The 21,287-nt window shown below is 47.1% G+C and overlaps 1 protein-coding gene across 15 annotated transcripts in view; it reads right to left on the bottom strand.

The window, feature by feature from the left end:
* The window catches only part of MYLK (myosin light chain kinase), a 268,280-nt gene that overhangs the window by 112,792 nt on the left and 134,201 nt on the right, over window positions 1-21,287 (bottom strand). For 10 of the 15 annotated variants that reach the window (XM_072725225.1, XM_072725216.1, XM_072725226.1 and 7 more), the window contains 6 exons: window positions 20,050-20,257; window positions 6,822-6,870; window positions 5,663-5,828; window positions 4,507-4,682; window positions 760-1,286; window positions 25-231 (listed from right to left, as the gene is read on the bottom strand). In XM_072725225.1, the coding sequence (XP_072581326.1) occupies window positions 25-231; window positions 760-1,286; window positions 4,507-4,682; window positions 5,663-5,828; window positions 6,822-6,870; window positions 20,050-20,257 (1,333 nt within the window). Of the gene's footprint in view, window positions 1-24; window positions 232-759; window positions 1,287-2,402; window positions 2,422-4,506; window positions 4,683-5,662; window positions 5,829-6,821; window positions 6,871-20,049; window positions 20,258-21,287 lie in introns of all 15 variants that reach the window. The other 5 variants (XM_072725233.1, XM_072725192.1, XM_072725191.1 and 2 more) reach the window with 1 other exon arrangement.

The raw sequence follows: 21,287 nt of genomic DNA on the forward strand, positions 1-21,287 counted from the left end.
GGATGACTGGAGGAGCGTACTCACGTTTCACCAGGAGGGTCCAACCACAGGACACCTGGCCTCGGACATTGGAGGCCGTGCAACTGTAGCTCCCACTGTCCTTGGGCCGCACTCTCAGCAAGCAGAGGTAGTGGCATCCACCTTCTTCATAAACCTCAAACATGCCTTCTCGTCTCTTCACGGGGGCACCTTCCAGGAACCAGGTCACTTCAGGCTTTGGGGTCCCTGAAACTACAGGGCCACGTGAAGGACATGAGGCTCCCAGAGAGTACACTGTGCTTGTGGGGGTAGGGGGGGCTGGACCTGAGGGAGAAGCTTGGTCTGGTATGAGCTGAGCTGGCTCTCCTACCCCTCACCCTACACTATGGATGAGTGCACATCTCAAGATGGAGGCAGGTCCTCGGGAGGAGGGACATAGAGCGACGAGCCAGGTCTGCAGATCAGCCAAAGCCAGGAGAAGGGACCAAAGAGAAGGAGCCCCTGTGGCTTGTTTTTTTGATGGTGATGGTGATGATGGTGGTAAGAATTAGGACACAGGACTGATACCATATCCAACAATGAACAACGGGCCACTGTTGGGTGTTTCTCCAGAACAAGACATGTTACTAGACCAAATCCTTCCTATATAAGGTGGCTGCTGGGGTGCGGTGGGTTCTAGTCCAAGGGGCTGGGTGGATACACTGTGCCCACGGAGGCAGTGGCCACCCAGGGGCTACATCGGTGGGGCGGGGTGGGACAGTGACCCTTAGCTCTACTCACCCTCACATCTGAACTTGACTGTTTCATCTTCACTGACCTCCTGGCTTTGGGGCTTGCTCTCAAATTTGGGGAATGTGGAATCCCTCTGGCTCTCCATGGGGATTTTTCTGGTAGCAACCTTGTTCACAACCTCCTGGCTTCCCAGGCCAGACTGCCGGGCAGGGAAGGTGGCTGTGGGGGGAGCAGCTGGCCTCTCCCTCTCTTCTCCGGGAGACGAGAGGGCACTCGAGACCGGTGCTCTTGGCTCTGGCTGGACTTTTGCCGCCTGCAGGGTAATGGTGCTGGAAGTCTTCTGTAGGATGGGGCTCCTCAGGGCTTTCCTGGGTGGGTCCCCAGGCGGCTCCAGCTTGGACTCCCTCAGGGGCTGAGGCTGGCTACTTGTGGCCCAGGTGGGGGAGCCACCGATCTGGGTGCTGGAGCAGGGCCACCTTTCCGCTGCAGACTCCAGGTGGTCTAGTTTCGGCCCCTGCGTGGTTCCATTGGTCACCTCCTTCCTGATATCTGAATTGGCCACCTTTGTTAATGACCTGTTTGGTGGTGATTGGGGGGCAATGGGGAAGGAGAAGGAGGAACGGAATGATCATTTGGTTACTCACAAGCATTACTCATCACAAGCGCAGACTCCAGGCATCAGCAAAGCCCACAGATGAAGACCGAGTGCGAGCAGAAGCCTCTCTGCAGCCTTCTCAGCTTCCCAAGACAGAGGGCAAGCAGCCATGCCCGATGCTTCCTCGCCCCTCCTCCCAATCCAGAGCCTGTTCTATCTGCACTTACCCAATCTGCCTTCCTCCTCCCCGCCGCCACCCCGAGGGCCACCCTAGTTCCCACCACGCCACTACCTCCCCCATGTCCCTGATGGCCCTCTCTGATCCACGGTCTACGTGGCAAGCACAGCTGATTGCCCCTGCCCTGAGGACAAAATCGAGCTTCTCAACGTGGCCCACAGGATGCCCTGTGTGAGCTGGTTGCTGCTGCCTCTTGGGCCTTGCAAGATCACCTCTGATGCCCACCAGACTGCAGGGTCCCCCAGTGCCCACCTCTCTCTCCTCTCCCCATTTTCACACGTGCTACCACCCTGCTGGGGACACTGTCCCTGAGCTTTTCTTTACCTGCCTAATAGTACCCTACAGGCATGAGCTCAAACCTCAGGGGTCCAGGGAGCGTTTCTCTGATGCTCTAACCTACATCAGTGCCGCTCAGTACTCTGCCTCAGGCGCTCCGCAGCCTGCAACTATGACTTGGTGCAGCTCAGTTTAAAGCTCTTCCCCTCCACCAGATGTCTGCCCACTCCAGGACCCAGGGTCTAGGACCAGGACTCATGCATGGGAAAGGAAGCTCCTGAGGCAGATATGCCACATGGGTGAGTGGGCATCCTTCCCCAGGACGGCTAACTGGTGCTGGCCAGACACCAAGAAAGGTGACAGTACGGTGTCCTCCAGAGTCTCACTCTGGTGGCAAGCCTCTACGGGACCCGTGGGGCACACCGCAACAGGAGGGCAACACAAAGCACAACCATGCCCCCCGACGGCCAGTTCGCCCTCCTATATGATGACTTGGAAATTCAGGGCATTTCTCCATTGCAGCCTCTCTTTTCTTGCAGGGCATCTCAAGATGGAAACAATGATTACAAAGCCTAGACGTACCTACTGGTATTGTCCAAACCTGGAAAAAGGGAGAAGGGTAGACTGTTAGCCAACTATTTTATGTACCAGGAGGAGAAAGTGATAAGACAACATGGTTTTTTATTTCTTTCGGAGTGTTCACCTCCCGAGTTTCCACTTTGCCCCTCGTCTGTGCTCCTCCCTCCCTCAGTCCCTCAGCTTCCCTGGGCCTGAACTGCCTGGTTTAATGTGATGAGCTCATCTGAGCCCAGCTCTGAGATACCGTGAAGGCCTCCGCTGCTGCCCTGGGCCTCCGCTGGTGGCCTCAGCAACGGTACCCTGCGCCGTGGGACCTGCCCCGCTCACCAGCCACGGAAGGAAACCAATCAAGGGACAAACAAAAATAAACATCTGAAAATTTCAAACCTGAACAGTATAACTAACGTACGTGTGGCCCTCAAAAATGAACCTCCCCAAATAATTGGCTTTGACAAATACCTGCTTTAAAGACATCCAGGGAAAGTGTAATTTTATTCAGTTCTTCAAAGAAAAAAAAATACAGTATATATTTTTTCCTGCCAAGTGGTTTTTAAAAAAATTTATCATGGACAACTTCAAAGTATGCACTAGTGGATAGAACAAACTCTGAAAGCCATCACTCAGATTGAGGAAATAGCAACATTTCACCTTTTTTATCCTTTTTTTGTTTTGGTTTTCAGAGGATCTTTTTCTGGGGCCATTTAAAAACATGTCCCAGGGACGCCTGGGTGGCTCAGTGGTTGAACATCTGCCTTCAGCCCAGGGTGTGATCCCGGAGTGCCTGGATCGAGTCCCGCATCGGGATCCCTGCATGGAGCCTGCTTCTCCCTCTGCCTGTGTCTCTGCCTCTGTGTGTGTGTGTGTGTCTTTCATGAATAAATAAATAACATCTTTTAAAAAATAATCAATAAAACATGTTCCAGGCAACTTATCATTCCATAATTAAGTTTTGAGAAGGGAGCAGTTCTTTAATTCAATGTGAGGGCAAGTGAGGGAAGTAGCTAAATCACTCTTCTCAATGGCTGATGGGTCCTGATCCCACAGCGAGCTATGAAGTCTAATTCTTCCGTCAAGACCAGGGATTTGGATGGTGTAGAAGGGAATAGAGAAAGCAGCATATGCTGTACGTAGTACCACTCAGGATTGTTTCCTGAAACTTGTTCCACTTGGATATGTTCATATACATCTATAGATGACCTGCATTACAACGTAGAGTAAGTTTCTTTCTGGGGATTATGAAAAATGCTCGTGCCAACAATGGCAAAGAGAGAGAGAGAGAGCAAGGAAGAATAGTTTCTTTTTTTTTTTTTTTACAGATTTATTTTTTAAAAAGATTTATTTATTTATTCATGAAAGACACAGAGTGAGGCAGAGACACAGGCAGAGGGAGAAGCAGGCTTCATGCAGGGAGCCCGATGCGGAACTCGATCCCGGGACCCCGGGATGATGCCCTGAGCCGAAGGCAGATGCTCAACCGCTGAGCCACCCAGGTGTCCCAAGGAAGCACAGTTTCTGACACAGGAAGGGAATGTGGAAGAGAAAAATCATAAAAGAAAAGAGGGTAAGAAAAGGGGAGGAGCGTGAGTCAATCCCCTTCCCTGCCCACACTCCCCGCTTCCGCAGGCCAACCTTGGCGGAATCAAGGGAATGTAAAGAGGAGACAGATTCAAAGGGAAGCCCTGACAGGGGCTGATGCCTACAGGCGAGAAGGAGGCGAGGGCCAAAGAGGAGCTGAAAGGCCCAGCCTGGGCGAGGAGGAGAAGCAGAATCCTGGGGTAGAAGGAGTTATGGTGAGGGAACGCCTGATGTAAAGGACAGAGTGAATGATAAGTTAAATCTTTGGCAGGTTAAATTTGGGGTGATGGCAAGGTGTTAGCAGTGCCCACTCTTCCAGGGACAGTTAGAAGTACAGAAAGGAGTCTGAGTGAGAAGAAAAGGCTGAAGACACAGGTGTGGGGCACAGCGCAGGGACACGAGTTCAAGATCCTGCCCCTGGAGGAGCGCACGGGGATGTGGGTGGGTCAGTGTAACACGGATCCGTAATGAGCAGCTCTTTCTAGCAGGGTATGGAAACTGGGCAGGGGTTGTGCTGCACTAGCCCTCCCACCACTTGATACCTTGGATAGAAAGCTCAGCCGACATGGAGGCCTTCCCCGACCCATTCACCACCATGCATGTGTACACTCCCACATCATCGCGGCTGACCTCATGGATTTCCAGAACTTGTACCCCGTTCTTCTCAGACATAGACACACGGGCACTTGGCTGCAGGGCAACATCCCCCTGTGCATGGCAAGAGGGTAGCTTGGTCAGAGAAACCTGCTTACCTTTTGGCTCTATCCTACCTCCTGCCAAGCCTGTGGGACAGACACCAGGCATGGACAGTAGAACCCTCCACTCTGGGCTCAATGACATGCTCAGAGAGCAGTCTTTGGACAATCCAAGGGCCCTGACTCGGGGTCCGTGTGCGTGGTGTGGTATCAGATCCAGCTTAGAGCAGGTGCATTAGCTTGTTTCAGAGGAGCCCTCGTTTGAGGGAGGCATCCTACATTCCTCACTTCGGTTCCACTTTGCCTCCCTCTCTTTTATTCTGTTTCCAGGGTCGGTCCAGGGGAATTAGGAAGTAGGGAAAAGGTGTGTCCTCACTCATTTTGATCCAGGACTTGCATCCATGAGAAAGCTATTCTTGCAGGGCTCGACCCCAAGTTTTTCCCTATGTCTTCTCACTGCCCCTGCTGAACACTCACCCTGTGCCTCACGCCCCCTGATGCCACCCCCCAGCCCCCACCTCCTCTGCTCTACCTTCACACTGCCCAGCCCTGAATGAAATACTCCCAATGGTATTTTGAGGTAGGTGGGATCATCTCTGCCTCATAGATAAAGAGACCAGTGTTCCAAGAGGCCAAATGACTTGCCCGACAGCTCATGTTTTATGAACGAGAGAGCTGTGATTTGAAACCTAATCCCACGTCTTCAAATTCTACTTTCTTGAGATAGTCTGGTCTTTTCTGACTCAGAAACTTTATGCTGTTTGGGGAGTATGTGAGATGAGAGGACACTGTGGGCTGAGTTACAGAGGCACAGTGTGCAAATATGGGCAGGAACAAGCGTGGCTATTGGATGTACAGAGAACCCTGGAAAACCATCTATCGTTGAGCAGAAGAGACTGATTGGAAAGATAGATTCCTATTGGTCCAAGGGGCTAGCCCTCCACATTCAGGGTCCCCAGGCCTGGGCCAGAGTTGGAGCACATAAAATCTCACCTTGAGCCAGGTGACCTGTGGTTGGGGCCGTCCGGTGATCTTGCAGGAGAACCGTCCTGTCTGTCCTTCTTTGACTACGGCTCGGCCCAACTTGGTAGCAAACTTTGGTGGGCACTCTCCCCAGATGCTAGGACGGGTCTCCACTGCGGGGGCTGCAAATCTGTCCCTGGAAAGAAACCAGCAGAGGGTCCAGCAGCAAGTCAGATCTTCTCTCTGCCCCAACCCATGTCACTTAAGTTGGGTCAGATATCAGCAATGGGCAGCCTTCCCAATTCTGTGCCTCAAACACGTTTCTCATGCACCCTCTGGAAAAGTCTATGACACCAAAACTTATTTCCTCTACCTCCTGAACATGCAGATAGACTACATATACTAGCCTCCCTCGTAGTAAGGTAAACCTGAATTCCACTGAGCGCTGGCCAGAAGCCTGGGTTTTGGCCAACAGACTGCAAGTAGAAGTGATATATGCCACCTCTTGGCTAAACCCATAAAAACCTCCTTCACACTCTCTCTCATTCACCGTTCTGGCTAGATGCAGGAGATTCAAGAGAGGCGCCAAGGCCAAGAGACGATGGAATTACAAAATAGAAGAAGCCTGGGTCCTTCAAATATGATGGCAAGTTCTCCACCTGTTCACAAATACCTAAATTGACTTTGCGTGAGTAAGAAACAAACTTTCCCCATATTAAACTGTTGCAATTTGGGGGCTTGTCTGTTATAGCAGCTATTGCTACTTACCTTTACCAATACAGGTTTCTTTTCCATAAGAAGTGCCACACATTGATCGCCTCTTCTGGGTCGGCTTACTTAAGTCTGACTATTGTCTCGATTGTTGGAGATCCCTGCAGACTACGGCCACATAGCAGACTTTCTCAGCATCTAGCAGCTACACCAAATGGGCTCTCCACACAGGCTACCCGGGCAGGAGGCATTGTGCGAGTGCCACGTCACATCCCAGTAGGCTCTTGCTTTATTTTTTTTTTAAAGATTAATATTAAGCAAGAGGGATGCATGGGTGGCTCAGTGGTTGAGCGTCTGCCTTGCTCTAGTTATTATAACCCAAGATGCCCAAGAAGACTTACATCCTAGATCTGTTTGGTCAGGTCAGCAGGAAAAGCCAATCCCGCCCTTACCCTGGCTTGAATATCCCACAACTTACCCCAAGGTTTTGGAAACAACGGGCTGACCATGCTTCTTCATGAAGCCCCCTGCAAGTGGGAAACAGAGAGAGAGGCTTGAAGGGGTGGGTCTGAGCCACCAACTCACAGCATTGAAAGTCAGGAAGGGTCAACAACAGGGGTGGGGTGGGATAATGATGGAAACAGTTCGCCCTGACTGAACTGTTTCCATTAAGCACCATGGTGGGTGCTTTACATACATCACTTAAGGAGGCTGGTACTACATCATCCTTCTATTTCTTAAACAGATGAGAAAAATGAGATTCAGAGAAGTTAAGTTGCCCACCCAAGTCACAGCACCAGTAATAGTGCAGAAATGCATCCAAGCACACCTGTTCTAGAACATTCAACCATCCTGCTGCGCTGTTACACACCACTGGACCTTCTGCTCTGGGGATTATCTGTGGTTTAAGGATTAATGAACCTTAGGGAAAATGGATTAATAGCTAACACCAGCATCACACGTAAGTTACGTTCCAGATTGACAATTATTTTACATGTGTTGCTATTTAACATCACTATTTAGCGACTTGGGTACAGTTTTCATTTCATAATGTGGGTTAAGTTCTTGTCATTCAATAGCCTGTTCAAGCTTAAAAGAACTTCTAAGCAGATAAAGAGAAACTTGTTCTGGGAGGACCCGACTAACGATTGCCGTCAAGATGCTGGGGCCCCTCCGACACTGCTGGAGGCAGTGCAAGCCTGTCAGTTCTTTTCGAAAGTATTGGAGCGAATAAGAATCATAAGCTCTAAAGATGCTCTTGTCTTAGACCAGCACCTTCCTTTCTGTCCTCCAAATCAAAGGAAATGATGCTAAACGTAGAAAGTTTACAAAACTGTTCATTTCAGTCTTGTACATGTCACACAGTAGGAAGATAATAAGTGGTTAAATAATGTCCAATTAAACAACCTATCCTGCCATCAAATGTTTAAGGATATGTGAAACATGCAGATATATGTTGACATATCATTTGCTCTCCAGCACACTCCACTTGGGCGGTGATCCTCTGTACTCCACTGGGCTCGTCCTGACCCAATGGGTAATCCTTTCCCCTAACAGCAATGGGCAGCCTTCCCAATTCTGTGCCTCAAACACGTTTCTCATGCACCCTCTGGAAAAGTCTATGGCACCAAAACTTATTTCCTCCACCTCTTGAACATGCAGATAGACTATATATACTAGCCTCCCTCGTAGTAAGGTAAACCTGAATTCTACTGAGCGCTGGCCAGAAGCCTGGGTTTTGGCCAACAGACTGCAAGTAGAAGTGATATATGCCATCTCTTGGCTAAACCCATAAAAACCCATAAAAACCTCCTTCCTTTTGAAGGAAGAGCACTCAGGTGCTCAATGGCATTTCATATGGGGCCATTCCACTCCCAAGTATGTTCTCCTCCAGACTCTCCTGCTTTAACCGGGTGCCTATCCTTCTTCAAGTACTTTCTCTGTTCTACCTTTGCAGGCGTGCGTGCCCTAGGGCTGAGTCCTGGGGCCTTGCACTGATTCCAACCCTAACCCGGGAGGTCTTAGATGGTCCCATCGCTTTAAATACCATCTGTATGAAATAAGTCAATTGGAGAAAGATAATCATCACATGGTTTCACTCACATGTGGAATATAAGAAATAGTGAAAGGGACTATAAGGGAAAGGAGGGAAACTGAGTGGTGAAAAATTGGGAAGATAAAACACTGAGAGACTCCTAACTCTGGGAAACAAAGAGTTGCAGAAGGGGAGGTGGGGGGGGGGATGGGGTGACTGGGTGACGGGCACTGAGGAGGGCACTTAATGGGATGAGCACTGGGTGTTTTACTATATGTTGGAAAACTAAGTTTAAATAAAATATTTTAAATATAGTGACAGTGGCTCAGTGGTTGAGCTTCTGCCTCTGGCTCAGGGTGTGGTCCTGGGGTCCAGGGATCAAGTCCCATATCAGGCTCCCTTCAAGGAGCCCGCTTCTCCCTCTGCCTGTCTCTCTCTCTCTCGCTCTCTCTCTCTCTCTCTCTCTGTGTCTCTCATGAATAAATAAAATCTTTAAAATATATTAAAAAGGGACACCTGGGTGGCTCAGCGGTTGAGCACCTGCCTTCAGCTCAGGGTATAATCCTGGAGTCCCGGGATCGAGTCCCACATCGGGCTCCCTGCATGGAGCCTGCTTCGCCCTCTGCCTGTGTCTCTGCCTCTCTCTCTCTCCCTGTCTCTCATGAATAAATAAATAAAATCTTTAAAAAAAATAAAATAAATTAAAAAATAAATAAAATAAATATCATCTATAAGCTGATGACTCCCAAACTATATACTAGAACTTATTCATTCATCAGAGGTATTCAGAACAGTGCCCAAATCCTTATATGGTTTAAATCCTTGTTAAATAAAGGGATTTTATTGGGGGGGGGGGGTGGAAGAGCAACCTATGATGACATTGTCTATTCAATGTGATCTCAACTAGGAGAAAATAAAGAATCCAAACAAAGGAAAACAACCAGAAGAAAATACATCAAAATATTATTAATAGTGATCGTTTTGGGGTGGTGGGACTATGAGGGATTTATTCAGCTGTATTTTTAAAAAAACCTATAAATACGATGGATGGTAAAGAAAAAAACAAGCTGTGATCTAGTTAGCAAAAATAAAGAAAAAAAGGGAGGGCTGGAGAAAGAAAGTATAAAAAGGAACAAGATTCTGGAATCCAAGAGGTGAATAGGGCCTCCTATAGCTCCCTGCCAATACCCTAGCATCGGCCACATAGCGAATCACTGAGACCCCTTCTGAAAAATATCTATGTACCACTCACTGCAAGGAGTGAGTGCATTTATCATGCTATTGTATCACTCATTTCATCTCGGAGTAAAGATCTGATAAAAAATTAGACCGATCATCTGATGAATGGGTAAACAAAATGTGGTCTATTCAAACAATGGCATAGCATTCAGCCATACAGAGGAACAAAGTACTGACACATGTTACAATGTGGATGAACACTGAGAAAATTTGCTAAGTGAAGAAAGCCAGACTTAAAAAAAAAGGTATGATTCCATTTATATGAAATGTTCAGAAAAGGCGAATGGATAGAGACAACGCACATCAGCGGTTGCCAGGGGCTGGGGAAGGCAATGGGGGAGTGATTGCTCAGTGGGGCTGGGGTTCCTGCTCAGGGTGATGAAAAGTTTTGAGACTAGATGGTGGTGATGGTTGCACAACATGGTGAATATATTTAAGACCTGTATACTTTAAAACGGTTAAAATAGTAAATTTATATGTATTTTCGCCATAATAAAAATGGACTAAGCAACTTTTTAAGATTCTTGGGAGCTAAATATCTTAATCCAAAGGCTAAAATTCTTTTATTCCTTAAAAAAAAAAAAGCAAAGCAAAAATATGGCATTGCCTAAAAGAATAGCAAGAGAATGCTGTTTGAAGGTCCTTCTCTATCATGGTGAGAGCAGTTAGTTTATGGTATGATCCAAAGGTAACAACAGAGCAAGCAGTCAGCTAGAAATGGAACGGGCTGCTTATTTTAATGTGAGTTAACACCAGAGAGCTGACATGAAAACGAAAAGAGAATTTGGGCTAAAATAACTAACAAGGTCTATTTATAGGCAAAAATTTGAAGTTGCAAGTTGTCAGATAAGGCAAAATTAATTTTGTGAAAGTATGAAAATCTGGCATAGTAAGGCTATGGAGGAAAATAAGTGGAAAGGGGATTAGGATAGAAATGCCAGAAATAGAAGAGAACGTTAAGAGAATTGGTGAAGACAGGATCGAGTTAGTGACGGGGGGAGAAAAGGCCAAGGCACTGAAAGTTGTTAAACAGTTCTCTTAGATTTTTCAAGGGCAAGTAAAAGAGAATGCTGGCAGGTTTTAGGAGTGAAAAGTTCAACAGTGAGGGAACCAGCGCTTTTTGTTAAAGGATATAGAGAGGCTGGGTTGAGACACAGAATGCTGCCGACAAGGGGAATAATGTGATCAAGATGGTAAGGAGTCGAAATGCTCCCAAAATACGTGGTGATATAACTTGCCGTCCACACAGGGACTCTCGACACTGGAAGGGACATAATTAACAATTCTGCTAGGACAACAGGCGCAAACCAGGACTGTTCCAGGCAAACCAGGGAGCAGCTGCCCTACTTGCAGGCAACTTCAGAGTGGATCTTAAGGATTGCTTTAAAATAGTGGTTTTAATCAGAAAAAAAAAATGCCCATTTTTAAATATCAGGTATTCAGAATTACTTCTCAATAAAGAGAGAAAATTTTAAAAGATGAAAAATATTAATATAGCATAAAAAAAAGGTATTGTTAGGGTAAATGGCGAAGTGGACATACTACATAAAAAAGAAAGTATGAAATGGCCTTAAAGGAAGGTAACATAGCGAGACAAGTTACAGAGCACTGGCGTATGGAAAATGAAAAAATAGGAGACCTTGTGTGTGTGTGTGTGTATGTGTGTGTGTGTGGTGGCGGCTCTAAGTCTCCCTTTCCTCCTATCTCCCTCTTCCAAATTGTGATCTGCACCTAAATCTGACTCGTTCTTCCAGGACTAACCCAAGTCCCTCTTCCAAGAAGTCATCACAGACCATTTCAGCCTCCAGAGGCCTCATTCTCCTCTGAGTTTACAAGCCAATGTGCCAATTGTTTGGCAAAGAAACCCACTGCCGCCTTGGCTAGAGTTCCGCTTTCACGGGGCCTTTAATGAGCTGAGGTCCTATCAGACCAACTGGGTTCCTGCAGAAAGGATTCAGCAAAGGACTGTATCTCCCACACAGCACCCCACAAAGTCAACACCTCATAAATACACCCGGATGTTGAATCTTAACTGCAATATAATAATGAAATGTGAGGTCAAGAAAGCCAGTCTCTGGAGGGCAATATGCAACCCTCGCTGCCCTTGGAGCCCAGCACGAAGTCAGCACATTCAGTACAATCTGATGAATGAAGAGGCTAAAACTGGAGCTACTGGCTGGGGACTGGGAGGAGTAGGAGAAGGGGCAGAGACCCAGGACGAGGGGGGTGCAGCGTCACAATGACAACCAAAGGGGGTAGGGGGCAGCCAGGCCCCCAGCAGAGGCTGTAGAGTACGGTGACTTCGGGAGTCACCCTTCGGGGGCGGAAAGAGGCCAAGGCATCTGCTGTTTAGCAAGGTCTGGCCCTTCCGTATAGCAAGTAAATGGTGAGGCTTTTGCCAAGGCAGGCTTGACGCACAACTGTTTCACAGCCAAGAGACCCATAGCACAGAAAGAACAATGTTCATTTCTGACACATTTTTATTGTTAACTTTGATGAGACAGAAGAGGACAAAAAAAAAAAAAAGACAGAAACTCAGAGCATTTTAAAATCCTGATTGGATTTTTTTTTAATAGGGCATATATCCCTACAAAGAGGAAGGGGCATCAAGGAGTGCTGTAAGCTGAAAATATGGAACACCAATGGGGAATATAATTACAGGTCTTTGGGAAGGTGGAAAATGTAGATGGAAAAAAGATAGTACAAAAGAAAAAAAGGGTACACACACATGGAGAATCACAACGGACATTCTTGAGGAATATAATAATTTAAGACTCAGCCGCCATAAACAGATGTGGGCTCAAAACCCGTAACGTCGCCAATGTAATCCAATGTGAAAATAAAAGGGATCTGAGAAATCTGTCCCTGAAAAAGGGTATTGGAAAAAAAGAAAAAGGTGGCATAGGAGCATTTCCTACAGATTCAAAATCCCCAAGGATGCTGGTGTCAGTGGACTTGCAGTCAGTAGGGCCACTCTTCTCCCTAAGTCCCATGACATGGGGTCACTCTCTGCTCTGCTGCCAAATTCTGGGCAGCTTACCACCTGACCCTTTCTCTCCCACACTATCAGGGAGCCTTAGCTTGCAGGACAGGGGGTTTCATGGGGGTATAGAGAGTGGAGGCTGCAGGACTGGGGTGGCTGGGACACGGGGGATGTGTGCTTGGGTCAGGAGATGGGCAGGAGGCCAATCTTCCAGAAGAGGAAAGCCAGGCAGACCTAGAGAGGCATGGGCCTTGTTTGGAATAGAGGCAACTAAAAGGCAAAGTGAAAACATACAGCTGTTGGCATCCACGGGGCCGGCCAGCGGTGTGGATAAGGGTTATCTTTCTGGGATAACTGAAGAAAAGCTAAACAAGTGACGTGGAGGTGAAGGGCAGAGGTGAGTTGCTTTCTGTCATTTCTTTGGCCAATGTGCTGTTGAAAGATCCAGCACCCTGATCCCTCTGGTTCGGATCTGGGAAATGCCTTCTACAAGGAAACAGAAACAACGGTTTCTCAATTTCCAGGAAATTGATGTTTGAAGACAGGAGACCAGTGACACCCCCTGCCATACACACACTTTACTCAGATATTTTGCCTACATCAAATCGTGTCATTTTTTCCCCTCGATACCCTCCAATGGCTTTCCATCACCAGGGTCTAGACCCCGACCGCCTCTCCAGGCGTATCCTGACTCTGCTGACCCCACTAACTCTCGCACTATTTATCCCTCTAACATAAGCCTGCAAAAAGCCCCCCAGCTCTTTGGGGCTTTATTTCTGGTCTCAGGAGCAGACTCGGATCATACAGAGGGCAAGCCAGAGTGATGGAGAGAGTTTATGTCTCAGGAAGAAGCCCTCAAGTAAGGACAGAGGGGGATGTGGGGGTAAACACTCCGGTTTCAGCACCCCTCAGTTAACACTGAGTTCTAGGGCCACCCTTACCCCTTAAACCTCATCACATGAGGTCACTCTTCCTCCTACCGTCACAGTCTAGGCAGCCTGCTACCTACCCTCTTTCTCGCACATGGTCAGGGAGTTCTTAATTCTACTACAAAAGTTCTATTTGTTACCTATAGTTTTTCTCTGTACAAAGTAGACTCTAAGGGGGCAGGGACCCTATCTCAGTTGCTCTGCTCTGTCTCCAGTGCCTGACACAGGGAGGAGCAGAGCCGTGAACAGGGCCATGGATGCCGGGATTCACTCCAAACTCCTAGGAGACCCTCTAGGATGAGGGGATGTGTCTTTGTTATATGGCAGAGACAAAAGTGGGCAGAGCCTCAGAACCCATCCCCTCCAGGGGATGAAGCCGGGGAAAGAAGTCCACAGAGGGGTACCTAATAGGGAAGAAAGAGTGATGGCCAAGGTCCAGAAAGGTGTGGGGGGTGGGGAGGGGTGGGGGTGGTCCTAAGTTTTTGCCCTTCCTATTTATTTCAAAGAAAACTCCCTTAGAGGAGGGAGCTCCTGGTCACATCTACTCCCCAGCGAATATATATTCATTCTTTTAAAATTTACTTTTAAAAAATTGTTCATTGCATTCTAATGCAGAGTGGTTAATGGCTTGGAACTTATTTTTCAGAGATGAAAATAAACTTTATCCACATCTTGTGAAACTATCACTCTTGCTACTCCCCTTCCCCTAGAATAAGTCTTAATATCACCAGTATGGCTTTCGCACTGCCCAGTGCACCGGACGCGTCAAGCACGGCGAGGATTACCATGTAAGTTATTTTCCAAACTAGGACTCTTTTTTTTTTAATTTATTTTTTTTAATTTTCTTTTTTAAAAATTTTATTTACTTATGATAGTCATACAGAGAGAGAGATTGGCAGAGACACAGGCAGAGGGAGAAGCAGGCTCCATGCACCGGGAGCCCGATGTGGGATTTGATCCCGGGTCTTGAGGATCGCGCGCTGGGCCAAAGGCAGGCGCCAAACCGCTGCGCCACCCAGGGATCCCCCAAACTAGGACTCTTTTGAAAGTCAAAGGATGTTCTATTTATAATGAGGAGGCATAAACCAGATAAATGGTCACTCTAGTGACACCTGCCATGACCATGGGCCTGTAAATGGGGCAAGCACCCCTCAGTCATGTGTTATTTTCATCACCCTGCCCTGCACGGTGCAGACTGGTACATGGGGGCACCTGTGCTCAGGATGACCAATCTCTGTCTTCCCAGCCACGTAGAAGGAGGACTGGAAGCGAGCTAGCCCTGGTTATATTATACCTGGTCTCTGCACATCTTCCCTTGGCTTTGTGGCTCCTTTCTCACAACCTATGTGCACTTGTTCCCATTCTGCCTTTCTGGCCCATATCACACACCACTGCTTTTACAGCAGCTCCAGGTTATTTAGCTAATATTCCTAATGGATAGCTCAAAGAGGAGAAATGTGTCAGATTCCATGAAATAATCCAGGAATATTCTAATAAAGTATTTAGTAGGTGTGATGGTTAACTTTATGTGTCAATTAACTGAGCCACGGGGTACCTAGATATTTGGTCAAACATTATTCTGGATGTTTGTATGGAAGTGTTTTTTTTTTTTTTTAAGATTTTATTTATTTATTTGAGAAAGAGAGAGACAGTGTGCCTGCACAAGCAGGGTGGGCGGCAGAAGGGGAGGGAGAGGCACAAGAAGACTCCACACTGAGCGTAGAGCCCAATCTGGGTTTTTTTTTTTTTTTTTTTCCAATCTGGGTTTTGATCTTACGAGCGAACCCCTGAGAACACGACCCAAGTCAAAACTAAGAGATACTTAATCAACTGAGCCACCCAGGCACGCCTGTATGAGGGTGTTTGGGGATGAGATTAACATTGAAATGTTAGACTGCGTAAAACTGATTGGCGTCTCTAATGTTGGCGGGCTTCATCCAATCAGTTAAAGACCTGAATAGAATGAAAAGCCTGACCCTCCCCCAAATAAGGAGAAATTCTTCCTACCTGACTGCCTCTGAGCTGGGACATGGATTTTTTTTCCTCTGCTATTGACTTAGACTGAAACATCACCTCTTCTGGGTTTGGAGCCTGCTGGCCTTTGCACTGAAACAACACCATCAACTCTCCTGGCTCTTGGGCCTTTGGACCTGGGTGAGAACTACACCATTGACTCCCCTGGGTTTCTAACTTACTGACTACAGCTCTTGGGCCAGCCTCCATAATCGTGTGAGCGAATTTCTTGTAACGAATTTCTTTCCACATATATATGCATGATCGATTCTGTCTCTCTGGAGTCTCCTAACTAGGTATAAGCACGAGCCCACTGGTTCTCGAAGTATCAGTCCCACTATGCAGTAGTATCAGCATCACCAAGAAACTTGTTAGAGATGAAAATTCTTGAGCCCATCCCAACCTACTAGATCAGAAACTCTGGGGCAAGGCCCAGCAGTTTGCAGTTTCAGAAGCCCTTCAGGTGATTCTGAGACATGCTTGCATTAGAGAATCACTGTTTCAGGCTAAATATTATCACATCAGTAATTGAATCTTTCCATGCTACTCAAAATGTGATCCACAGACCAGCAGCATGGGCGTCATCTGGGACTGGTTAGAACTGCAGACACTCAGGCCCCGCTCCAGACACATGGAATCAGAATCCACATTTTTAATCATGAAATCCGAATCCACATTTTTAATAAGATTCCCAGGGGGATCTGGGTGTCCCCAAGTTTGCACTAAACAATCCTGTAGGGTGAGTGTGAGCCATCCGGAGGCCTGGATGTCCTCTCTGCCTGCCAGTTTGGCTTACCCTGGGCTCCTGAGCTCAAGTCTTTAAATTAACCCTCTATTCCTTGAAATGACTTGAGTGACTCCCTGGTCCCTGGAACCCAAAGGGCCTTCTCAGACTCAGACCACCATGTCTGAGGCACACCTGTCATTTCAGCACCACCCCTCCACCCCAAGTTCTAGGCTCCCTCTGTGGATGTGATTGCCCAGGACTACTCACCACCTTCTTCACTTATGTGGGGTTTCTTTTTTTCTCTGTGTAAGCCTTGTTTATCCCTATTCAAGTGGAAGCTTCTAGATCTGAGCTGTCCAACATGATAGGCATTAGCCATATGTGGTTATTGAGCTCTTGAAATATGACTAGTCTGGATCAAGATGTGCTGTAAATGTAAAATATACTTCAAAGGCTGAAGAATGTAAAATATCTCATTGATAGTTTTATGCTGACTATATGGTGAAATGATGGTATTTTGGATATACTGGGTTAAGTACAATATTTTATGAAAATTGACCTCACTTGTTTCTTTAAATGTAGCTACTAGAAAATGTAAGATTACATACATGGCTCACATTATATTTCTATGGGCAGCTGTGCTAGAGAACAGGCCTGTGGCCCCTCTATTGGAGAGAAATCTCCTGGAGGCCAGATGCCATGTTTCTTCTTTGCTCTGTACCAAGTCTCTGGGACCAGCCCTCTGGAGGCGGGGGAGTGTCGGGACTGGCCACAGAGAGCCTTTCTGGGGCTGACACTAGGGCTGCATCCCACTGCATAAGATCACAAACAGTCCTATCGTTAAGGCACTTATGATTCACCAGAAACGTGCTCAAGGAGGATGTTGCATGTTTCCCCCCTGGTTACCAAAGAGGAAATAAGATGAGGGAGCACGTTCCTCTACTCTCCATGCAGAGACTTCTCTCTGGAAGTAGCTCTCAGGATGTTAAGAGCAGATTCGAATATCACAAGACTACATTTACGGGGACCTACTATTTGCCACTGGTGCACCCACCCTTACTCAACCCCAGTGGGGCAGCTGTTAGTTCCAGTTTACAGGAAAGGAAATAAGGCTCTGAAATGTGAAGTTCCCCACAGTTAGAAATTACTGGAGCTAAAATCCGAGACCATTTACCAACACTGCCTTCTGAGCTTGACCTCTAGGGGGTCAAAGTCTTCACATAGGAATTAGACTCTTAATTCTAGGACCTCTGCCCTTTCCAAGTTAGAAGCGTAGCACAGAGCCGGTGAGAAGGCAGGTCGCTGCTGGATCCCTTTTGTAAGAATTTCCACCCCCTTCCAGGCCCGTGGTCTATGGGTGATTCTAAGCCACACATCAGTAGAAAATGGCCTTTGATGCAGAAGCAGAATGTATAGAGGGCCACTCACATTTAAAGACACTACGTCCTTTAGGCCATTCTCTGTGTCTTAGGATCTTAAGTGGTCGGGGCCTCAGTCTCCTCACATTAAGACCAAAAGAGAGGAGGCAGGGTTGAGAGCCTTCATCTCCCCCTTATTCCTCTATAGTTCTCCTGCCTTCTTTCTTCCCTGTTGCCCATATCTCAACTAAGCAGGAAAAAATTTAGTAGGTCATCAGCTCTAACTTCATCAATAATAGGAATTGAAAAAAAAAAAAAAAGGTTTCATATTACCCGGGTTTTACATACCTCCTCTGTATGCCTAACCCATTCCACTCCTTTAAAATAGATCACAGAAAACAAAGGCTGGCCCAGGCTATAGAGACCATGGAATTTAAACTCTTTATTCTGTAGAAACAGAGGTCCAGAGGTTTAAAGTTACACATATGACTGGCAAAAGCTGGGACCAGACCCTTGGACCTCTGATTCATAATTTTCCATTTTGCCAGCAATAAACAGAAAGTCCAAAAAGGGAAATTATAGACTGAATTTTTGGGTTCCCACCCAAATTCCTAAATTGAAGCCCTAACCCTCAGTGTGATTGTATTTGGAGATAGGGCCTGGGAGAAGGTTTAGATAAAGGTTCATTGAGGTCATAATGGTGGAGCCCTAATATAGTAGGGTTGTTGCCCTTATAAAAAGAGGAAGAAACACTGGAGCTCTCGCTCTGCCACATGAGGACACAGTGGTCATCTACAAGCCAGGGAGAGAGCTCTCACCAGAAACCAAACCGGGCTGGACCTCAATTTCAGACTTCCAGCCTCCAGCACTGTGGGAAAATAAGTTTCCATTATTGAATCCATGTAGCATCTGGTATTTTGTTATGGCGGCTTGAATTGACTAATACAATGGGGGAGAAAATAATTTTTATTTGTGAGCCTCAGCTCAAAGTTTGGGTATTGAGAAGTATAGGGGAAAGCACAAGACCAGAAGCCTCCAAGATGAGGGCCATTCAGAGACTCTGACTGGGGGCCACTTTCCATCTGGAATGCTCCAGCCCACAGGCAGTTGAAGGTCATTAAAAGGAATGAGTCACTCAGTTAAAGAATTTGGGGAAAGCATCCAAACTATGTGCATTCTGTTCCGCGAAATAGCCTTTCTTTCCATGATGTAGAGAAGCAGAGCAAACATTGGCCCAGGTGCACCTCACCCCTTCTGGAACCTTCCCTGGCTACCTTAATGCGCACATACAGTGTTTCTTAAAACGAGGTTGGGAAGACTGTCTCCCGAGAGAGGAGAAGTCAATCTGAACTTCTGGTTTATAAGCCCTTAGAAAGGCCTATGAGGGTCAAGGGAACCTCATCATATTTCTGAGGGTCTCACAAACCCCCCACATCCTTTCGGACATCGGGCCTTTAAGCAGTAGCCAGTGGACTGAACTGGAAATGTGTTCTCCAGTGGAGAGGCTTCAGCATGTGGGAGGATACACAAGCAGCAGAAGAAACCGTCTTACTTAAGGTCAAATGTTTTTCCTGGAAGTTATAAGGTTGATAGAATCTTTTACGTAAAGAGTGGGGAGAAAAATACCAAATAATTAGTGTTAACACACTGGTGGATTTATCACCTATATATTTTTCTGAGTTTTACAATATTCTTATAACTAGGAGAGCATTACTTGGTAATGATGATGAGAAACATCGTTCATTCATTCTCCAAATAGCTTGGTATCCATCCTGTGCCAGAAAGTTTTCTAGATGCTAGAGATACAGCAGAAACAATTTCGATCCCCTCGCCTCCTAGCATTTCTAGTTAGAGATGAGGGTGGAGGAGAGAATAAAAAAATGGGAAGCAGTGATGGCCCTAGAAGAAAATATTCGGGGGGAGTGAGAGGATGGAGAGTCCTGGGGATGGAGTGGTCGGAAAGGTCCTCTAAGGAAGGGACAGGTGAGCAGAAAGCTGTGGAAAGAGCTCTTGCTTTGACAGGGAATGGCAGAAGGCCCTGAGGCTAGCTCAAGGAAGGGGGGCAGGCAGCAGCAGGACCACAGTGGAGGGAGCCTGGATGGGAGCCTGGAGGGAAGAGGTAGGTGGGTCTAGAGAGCCCAGCGGGCAGTCCCATCTCAGTCTCCGTGTGAGGGGAAGCCAAGGGAAGGCTGGAGCAGGAAAGCTGGGGTAATGGGAGTTTGACAGTGCCTCCTGGGAGGCCTCCCTGTATTCACAGGAACCACATTTCCCTCATTAGACTAAAAGGTCCTGAGTGCATGAATGGGCATGCTTTCTCTTGGGGGCTTCTCTTCTGCCCAAGAGAGGACAGAAGCAGGAGCTGCAGACCTTGGGAAAACTGACAGCTCATCTCCCACCACGGCCCTCGCTTCCTGAAACTCACCTTCTACAGTCAACTCCACTGTCACCTGGCGGGCACCACCATCATTGGTGGCTTCGCAGGTATACTTTCCCTGGTCCTCCTCACGGACAGCATGAATCACGAGGCTGAAAGTCCCCCGGATACCACAATCCAGCAGGAAGCGGCCCCCACTGGTGATGGGTTGCCCATTTCGGTGCCATGTCACCTGGGGCTCTGGGTAACCCCGGACCTTCAAGGAAAAGAAGAAAGGGTGAGCGCTTGTACTTTAGGAGTGCTTCCTCTATGCCAGGTGTGGTTCTGAGTGTTTTACACGTATTAACTCATTTAATCCTCCTAACATCCCTTGAAACAGATAAGACTTTCGTGACACAAGGAAACTGAGGCACAGAGAGTCTTTTTGTGGATTTCTCGAGATCTCAAAGGTAGAAAGTGGCAGAGCCGGGCATCTGGGCTCCAGAGCCCACTATACAAGTGACTCAAGCCTAGTTGCGTATTAGAATCATCAGGGGAAGCTTTAAAAAAAAAAAAGCTAGTGTCCAGCTCCTACCTTGGACCAATTAAATCAGGATCCCAGGGGGGTGAGGCCTGAGTGTGGACATTCTAGACCAGTGCTTCCTATTTGGATATGCAAATAGATCACTTGTTAAAATGCAGATTATGCTTCTCTAGGTCTGGGGTGGGGCCTGAGCTTTTTCAGTTCAGATAAGGTCTCAGATGCTAGGGATGCTTCTGGTCTCCAGAACTCACCTTGAGCAGCAAGTTTCTAGACTTGAGTGGCCCAAGACGGTAGCCACAAGAGCCACACGCGGAACATTCCAAATGCGGCCAGTCCTAACTGAGCTGCGCTGTAAGCGTTAATTACACATCAGGTCTCGAAGACTTAGTATGGAAAAAAGAATGTGAAGTCATCTTGATAATTAAAAAATATCGATTACAAGTTGGGAAGATAGTATTTTTTGACATGTGGGGTAAAGTGAAATATATTGTTAAAATGAATCTCACCTGTTCTTTTACTTTTTTAATGCGGTACTAGAAAAGTTACAACAACACATGTGCCTTTGCTTGATGTTCTTATGGGGCAGTGTGGCTTTAGACCGCAACGTCTCTAATACTAGTTAGCAGCGACCAAAGTGTTAAGCGCTTGTCTAAGTACCTGACACATGTGAGCCTTATAGTAACCTGTTGGAGGGAAGATATTTCCCCAAAGAGGGGAAAATTAAGAGAGAGAAATTCCAAGAAAAGAAGTCACCTTGGGTTTC

The sequence above is a fragment of the Vulpes vulpes genome, chromosome 1 (assembly GCF_048418805.1).
Source record: "Vulpes vulpes isolate BD-2025 chromosome 1, VulVul3, whole genome shotgun sequence".
NCBI lineage: Eukaryota > Metazoa > Chordata > Mammalia > Carnivora > Canidae > Vulpes > Vulpes vulpes.